General features: G+C 35.4%; 1 protein-coding gene across 4 annotated transcripts; it reads left to right on the plus strand.

Moving 5' to 3' along the window:
* Positions 1–2764: 2764 nt before the first annotated feature.
* On the plus strand, positions 2765–7511 carry LOC149932265 (uncharacterized). Of its 4 annotated transcripts, none has more exons than XM_090156708.1 (13): positions 2765–3019; positions 3093–3120; positions 3192–3241; positions 3299–3367; positions 3744–3768; positions 3950–4213; positions 4298–4437; positions 4500–4638; positions 4711–4858; positions 4945–6937; positions 7004–7120; positions 7173–7260; positions 7331–7511. In XM_090156708.1, the coding sequence occupies exons 1-12, from the start codon at positions 2954–2956 to the stop codon at positions 7236–7238; spliced, it is 3105 nt and encodes a 1034-aa protein (XP_090012834.1). In that variant the 5' UTR covers positions 2765–2953; the 3' UTR covers positions 7239–7260; positions 7331–7511. The 4 variants fall into 4 exon arrangements, with proteins under 4 accessions (XP_090012834.1, XP_090012835.1, XP_090012833.1 ...); XM_090156709.1 differs by having other exon boundaries at positions 7359–7511; XM_090156707.1 differs by having other exon boundaries at positions 7173–7511.
* Positions 7512–7999: the final 488 nt, after the last annotated feature.

The raw sequence follows: 7999 nt of genomic DNA on the forward strand, positions 1-7999 counted from the left end.
GTGAATGTTAAGAGGGGTCGAGAAGGGGGTGGGAATTTAGTACAGTCAAAGGTAGGCTAAAGGGGGGTCTGGACCCGGAAACCCCCCCTTGTCTACGCCACAGATTACCGGTGTCAGGAATCCTTACCTCTACTTGGAATACTTATCGTGGCAGATTTTCGTCTCGATGTGGCTGACGGTTTTTTTGACGTCACTATGTGAACTTAACAAACAACAACGTGAGAGGGGAGCGCGCGCAGAGGGGATTTTATCTCTCGTAGGCGGGGCCAAAGCCGTCAGAGTGATCTTAACATACGCGATACGGCAGGTTAAGCATTCCAAGTAGAGGTATGGATTCTTGCCGGTGTAGATAAACCGCGCTGCCAGATAAAAACATTATCAGCCGGCCAAAAAAGATAGCGTTAGCTAGAGAATAAAATCACTTGTTCTGGGATTTCGGATTAGGACAAAGATTCTCAAATAGGGCTCCATTTAAAATTATATTGTCTCCGCGAGATTTTGAGCGGTGCTATGATAGAATTAGTTTCGGAAGAATAAATGTAAATACTTAACATTTTTTCAAGCGAGGTTTTCACCATAAATTTGAAACTGAAATGGGGATCCACTGAGAACCACTGAGGCTAAGAAGAGTAACCCTATGATGTCATTTTACTCCGATTCTGTGGTGGCGAGTAGTGTTCGGAATTATTTATTCATTATCCACAAAATTTCCGGTTTATTTAAAAAAACGTTGGTAAAACGAATATCATTTTAACTTATTTAATTATGTTTTTTTACGCAACCAACATTAATTTGAATAAAAGTGGTATTTATTTAAATAATTGTTTGTTTTATTTAAATAATAGGTTTATTCACCTTCGATTATTTAAACATTTTACAATTTTTATTCAACTATTGGTTATTTAAATAAATATTATTTAAATATAGCCAAGCTTATTTTATTCATGGATAAAAATTAATCGACTGCCGAACACTAGTGGCGAGAGTTTGAGTCGGGGTAAAAATGTTTTCCCAAAATGAGTGCCGGTGACCATTTATGTAATTAAGCTGACGACCTAATCCGATTTACTCTCTTTACTGCAGCGTTTCAGTAGGAGTAAAAAGAGTAGCCCTAAATTCTTGATGCTGAAGAAAATAAACAGTATGATATATTTTGGACGAAAATGAATTTCAGAGAAAACCGAATGTTAAGTTAATTTATAATAAAAATACTTCCTTTTAAATTATAAATAAAATGTTTTCTTCCTTCATATATGGTCGTGAAATCAAGGATCCTATATGTTAGATAACATATAGAATCCTTGGTGAAATCGTGTAAAAATAATATTTATTGTCAAAGGCTTAGATTACAATGTTCGTGGCATTCTCGTAAGCCGCCATCTTTAGAAGAACTTTTTACTTTTGACATTTTTTAGCGAGATCTCACGGGGAGAAAAATTCTCACGAAGAACAGTACTCTTCTCAAGAGAAGAATTCCTTCTTAGAATTTTGACGTGCCCCTGGTGTCGTCAGATTCAGATTATTTTGTTTGAAAGACACCGAAAATGGCCACCTTCCGTTTTCCCGCCAATACGCAGGTAGGAAAATAATATTTCGTGGCGTTATTTCGACTACGGTTATCAAAGCAAATGGTGCAATATTTCCTAAGTTCGTAGTCTATAGGTGTTTCCATAAAATAAAACCACAAAAAATTAGAAGTATAAAATGTTTTTCTCCGCGTCAAGGGCTTTAGCTTTTTAGTACTTTATTGGCACGCGCTTTTCGCACGTGGACTTCAAATTCCAAAACATTAATCGGCTCGAGCGCGCGCTCTCTATCTTCAATAACTTTAACCATAAGTCTATAAAAATATTTAATAAGTGTGTATCTTTGAGGAATATTTTACTTATTATTCATGGAGTGACGTCATCACAAGACGAAAATCGCCCCCTAGCGAGGCGCTGTCAAGGCTACGTGAGACGCGGTTCCGAGCAGACGCAAAATGGTCAGGAAGCCCGTTATAGCGTCTCTCTTGTGAATAGAGTGTTGTCGTCTGAAACCCTGCGACGTCACCATTGTAATTTGCCTATTGATAAAAAACGGTAACTGTCATGGCGGCCACTATTAACACTACAGCTGTGACGTTACAAGTTTTCAAAATCGTATCAGACGACAACACTCAATAGCTCTCAGTAAAACGTTTGCATATAAAGAATCGGAAGTGTCGTACTTATAATAAAATCTTATAGACTTATGCTATAACTAGTGACGCAGAAAAAAAAAACATTTTCACGTGACCTCCTGTATTTTATAGAAACAGCTATGGTAACAGCACTTCGTAGCTTAATTCATAGCTGAATTGTTGGTATTCAATTTTTCTGTAGGAATTCCAAGTTCCTATAATTGTTCTTTTCCTATGATGGAATAAACTACATTGTGGGAAAGACTAACCCGAAGTAAATTATAAAATCTCAATAACATATTTACGAGTTTTTCGTTATCTAATAGTTTTGAAAGTAATTAATTAATGAAACATTTTTGACTTTGGCATATATTGAAATATATCAAATCCTCGGATTAAAGTTACCTTTTAAATTTTAGACGGGCTATCCATTCTGGACTACTACCGCCATCTATCACTACCTCTCGACAACTTTATCATTATTTTTTTAGTATTTCTTTATGGACTATTTATCGCCATCTATGATCCGTTAATCTGTTTTTGTTTTTTTCTGTCTGTTTTGATGTCTGCTACCTGACAGATTGTAAACAATTATGCGAATACTTTTGTCAGCCTACAGCAGTTTACGTTGAATCCCAGCGTAGCTCGAAATCAATCAGAAAGAATTGGTAAAGGTGTAGCTCTGGACAGCAGACGGTTTATTGTTACATTTATTGGGCTAACCTAAGTGGAGGAGTGGTAGCTAATGCCAAAATATAAATGTTAGTTTTTACACTAAGTTAGTTAGTGAAAATGAAATTTGATGTAGAGTTAAAGTTTGAAGATGCAGTTATTCAAGAGAGAATCGGTGTTTTTCTCGTAATAATTTATTGAAAATTTTAAACCTTTTTCAAGAAATTTAAACTCTAAACAGTCTCTTGCATAATTTCAGGAAACAGATATACATCTAATATCTGATGGTAAAATATTGTAAATAAACATTTAAGCATTGTTTAAAAAAACTTGTGTAAATTATGTATGATTTTTACAGAGGACGAACGAAATAATCATGTTCATTCAAAATGGAGGTTTCGTTGTAATGTATGAAACTAACAATTAACTAAAAGTTAGAAAAACCATTATAAAGTATTTCTTTAGGTATGTCGATGCATTGTAACTGGTATCTACGGAGCTCAAAATCATATGGAAAGTCAGCGTCATAAACAGGTACTACATGTATTAGGGAAGTTCCAAAAAGGATTTTATAACTTGATCATGTAAATGCCGTTCTACCAGTTTAACTAAGGTATTTGTTAAGCAATCATTGTTTTTCTAATACCAGTCAAACTTGCTGGTATAAATTTGCTTAAATGAGAAAACTAGGTCTTAACCTCGTTTTCTCCATACGTATCAAGGTACATGCAAATTACCTTGATTAAATTTTAAGCCAGTTTGTGGGCCTACTCTTGGGGCTGAGTAGGTTCGAGTTCTGGCTTTTTGGCCCATGCTAATATAGTGCCCTCCCATACTTATAAAGAAAAATGTGTATAGTTTATCTCGCTACTTTTGTGACAGTCAGAAAAATATATTTCACTTTTTCCAGAATGTGATCTTCTTGAAGACCGGTGGTAAGTTAAAAAAAATTCAAACCTTTTATGTGTGATCTGTAAGTTTCCAAATTTACCACGACTCCTACATCTCCCTAAAGCAGGCTGAAATCATACTTTTGTGAGGCTTACCGACTATTAATATTCAGCAACCATTTTGCTTTTGAATGATCAAAATAAAATATTGGCTGTAATGTTTTAGAGGGCAGTTTTATTGAAAACAAGGATAAAGGGAAAAATGAAAACGAACCAAAGGATATATGGATTGAAGAGAAAAATGAAAATAATCCCACTTGTTCGGGTGATGGTGGTGAAAAGGTTGATATTATTGATTCAACAAAAACATCTACTACTGATGAAAATATAATGGTAGTTCCATTACCTGGGAAAACCCAGGTTCCAAAAGCTGCATATCCTTACCTAACTATGCAAGAGAAGCTTAAGTCACTTGTAGAACCCATAGTTGGTAAGGAAATTAATATTTAACTATGTCTTTCGTTAGTTCGTAGCTTGATATGTATTTTTAAATAATGCAAAACATATATACTAGGGCTTGAAAGTGTCATAGAGCATCATATAGCCACTGGAGAAATGCCACCTTACTACGAATGTCAATTATGTAAATCGGACATGGCTGATGCAAATTTAATTAATCATTTGAAAGGAAGATGCCACAGAATGAATTATATTGTAAGTTATAATTGGCCTTACCGTTTCAAAAAAATATGTTCACTTAGTGGTTTTCACAACAGCAAACCAAAAATATCGAAAAATATGGTTCAATTTCAAGCTTAGCATCTTATAATGTTGGAAAAGCTATGTTGGATACAATTAAAGATATGGAACAGGAATACGGACGTGGTTTCATGCCCATAATCATTGACAAAGATGGTCAGAACCTATTTGCTATTTCGGTACACATTTGGTCCTATTGCTACAGTTTTTTTTCCATTTGAATTCCAGTTAGCAGACATCCAGATTCCAAAAATTATCAACTTTTACGGGAAAGAATGAAGGAGAATGAAAAAGCAGTCAGTCAAAAAAGAGGCTTTGGTCCTGTAGAAAATTCTTCAAATAATAAAGAACGAAAGAAGAAACGTGGCATAATTGGGTATTGGGTTTTTAAACTTTTTATTGTTTATTTGGGAAGAAAAATAGCATTCCTTTCTATTTATTCATTTGTGTCGTATTTTCCAGGAAAATTGAAAATAAAGCACATTTGTCTATAACCAAAGGACCCATAGCATCTAGTTTAAACCAACAACCTACTGTACAAAACAGCGCCATGTATAACAATTGGCCTTTCAACAACTTCAACAATAATAATACTAATATTAATTACCCTTATCCCAATACGCAAGGGTGGACGCAAGAACAAATGTATTATTATCAAAATCAATATTATCAATCATACGTCACACCACCTCCCATCAATCCTGAACTATGCCCTGTAACAATGAATCAAGGAAATGTTGGTCAGACCAGTCAACCTATTTCAGGCCAAGTACCAACTGAGAACCAAATGATGCAGGGCAATTCTGATAATCTACCACTTTTGGGAACAGCACCAACCCCAACATTCAATAATCAATCATTTATGATGAATTTGAACTCTAGCATGGGACCCATGAATAACAATATGATGGGACCCATGAATAACAATATGATGGGACCAATGAATAACTGTAATATGTTGAATCCCATGAATAATAACATGACCAATTTCATGGGACCTGGTGCGATAAATAACAGTAACATGAATAACAATACAATGGGATTCACAAATAACAATATGATGTGTTCAATGAATAACAACAGTATGATGGGTTCAATGAATAACATGGGATTGTCCCATAATTACATGATGAACAACACAGAGTGTGTGAATAACAATATGATGGGTTCCATGGTCCCTCTCAATAACAACAATATGGGTACTGTGAATGACATGGGAGCTGTCAATAACCACATGTTAGGTTCTATGAATAACGCAGGACCTGTGAATAACATCATGGGTTCCATTCATAATGTGGGAACTATTAATAATTCAAATAGCACCAATATAATGACAACTAGTAATATGGAAACAATGAATCCCAACATGATGAGTAATATCAATTCTAACAACACAGAATCCATGAATCTGAAATCAGTGGGTCCTTTTAATCAGAGTACTATTGGTCCTTTAACTCAGGGTTCAATAACTTCCTTCCCCATAATTCAAAAAGTGAACAATTCCATGAATCATAATACCAGCGTTGTACCTGCAAGTCCTACATCTCAGAATAACAACCCAGCTATAGATCAGCAAAATATTATTGAACTTTCAAATTCTGCAATATCTGGAACTACAAAGTTTGAATTCAAACCAGGAATAATAGACTCAAAACTTGTGCAAGGGCTTTTGAATGACAACTTGAATGCTCAAATTAAAGAAGTTATAAACACTTTGAAACAGCCATCTTTAATTCAAACTTTAGTAAACCCTGATAAGTCAGAATCGATGAAGAATAGCTTTTTGAGTCAAGACACAATTATATCCTACACAACGCAAGGTGCTATGTTTCCTAATAATTTAACTGATCAAAGCCCAGCAAAAACTCCCAAAAAACAAAGCTCTTCTCCATTTAATAAGGAAATAAACACTCCAAAGACACTCATGGTCCCTGGGCCATCTTTAGTACAAACTAGCTCCACCCAGTCATCCACTCCAACTGTTAATTACTTAACAGTGACATCAACAACAACGGATACTTCAAACATAAATGACTATTCAGAATCTCATTTGGAACCATCTCCAGTGGCAGTTTCACAAAGTGAATCACCATTTGCCAAAGCCTATAAAGAATCTCTTTCAAACACACCTGGTAGTTGCCCAAGTACTCAGTACAATTTCAGATGTATCGAGGAAAGCATTCCTCTACTAGGAAGTGATGGGCAAATAGGCCTTCTGGACTCTGCCAGAAATGATAGCATAGTTAGGCAGTCTGAAATAGCCATTGAAAATGGAACATGTAATCAACAAAGTAAAGGTGATAAACCCGAGTCAACTCTTCTTGAGATCAGTGGGGAAATAAGTAATCCAGAAGCTTCGGTGGCCCTTCTAACAAAAGAAAGCCCAAAACCATCTGAATCCAAAGCTACTACTGACGAAATAAGCAATCAAAGAGGAGTCCTCTTAGAAGCTTTGGTAAGCTCAAAGCCAAAGTTTCATGGCATTATTTACCAACTACATAAAAAATAATTTTATCTTCAGGGATCTTGGGAGATAAAATCTGAAGAAGAAGCGAGTGCGGCTGTTAAAGTCATTACTAGACTCACTCAGTCACTAAAGCAATATAAATTAAAAAGTGGCCAAGCCGAAGTTAAAAATGTAGGTTGAAATTGGAATAATTTGTTATAGTTAAGTAACAGTATTTCAACAGGTTTTGTCATTGGATGTGTTAACTACTTCTAAAGATATAGAAAATATATTTGATATAAACCCTTAGTTTGTATACAGTCATTAAACAGGTACGAGATCACTATTGTTAGTTCGAAATAAACTTTCTTAATGATTTGAAGAATTGTAAATCAATTAAAGGAAATATGACCTCCAAAGTGTTCTTTAGGCAAGACACCAAAAATTATCGAAATTACCTCCACTACACCTCAATAAACCACGTCGAAAATGTCAACAGCCATAGCAGCAGGGACGCCGCGATGTTCAGGAATAACACGCGACGGCCTGTAGCGATAAATTAAAAGAGGCGGCAAAATTATTAATAAAATGTTTTATCTCCATTTTCCATTTTCATTTTAAAACTTTTTTGAGCTCTCTAAGTGGCACCATGAATGTATTGTTTTCTAGATTTCTGGGACTGACGCAAGATAGGAATGTAAACATTCAAAGTAGCACGTTTTCCCAGTCCTATGGAAAAACCGCGATTGTCTCTGTAAACGAAACGGTGCTCTATTATTTTCGAATTTTTTTTCCAAAAACCACAGCTGCCCCTTTTTCTTTGCGCTTTTTAAGAAAAAAAAACTGCTATTATTTTTCATGTGCTCACTGAAAAATGACAGCTCTGCCCTCTTGTCGAGTTCACTGACAAATGAAAGCTTCGTTCCTCTCTATTTTTACGCTCACTCCACCATTAGCACGGAAGTTCATACTCCCTTTAATACTAATTTCACATTTCCCCGATCAGGTTAAATAGAAACTAGGGGTGATCGGCGCAAGTCGTAGCGCGTCTTAGCAGATGATTTTTCTATT

This window comes from Leiobunum rupestre, chromosome 8 (assembly GCF_980474605.1).
Source record: "Leiobunum rupestre chromosome 8, qqLeiRupe1.1.hap1, whole genome shotgun sequence".
Classification (NCBI taxonomy): domain Eukaryota; kingdom Metazoa; phylum Arthropoda; class Arachnida; order Opiliones; family Sclerosomatidae; genus Leiobunum; species Leiobunum rupestre.

Bases quoted from the DNA above. Each gene is read 5' to 3' on its own strand.
- LOC149932265 (XM_090156707.1), top strand. From the start codon at position 2,954: ATGAAATTTGATGTAGAGTTAAAGTTTGAAGATGCAGTTATTCAAGAG. The intron at 3,121-3,191 runs GTAAAATATTGT...TGATTTTTACAG, and splicing joins TATACATCTAATATCTGATG to AGGACGAACGAAATAATCAT. The intron at 7,121-7,172 runs GTAGGTTGAAAT...GTATTTCAACAG, and splicing joins GCCAAGCCGAAGTTAAAAAT to GTTTTGTCATTGGATGTGTT.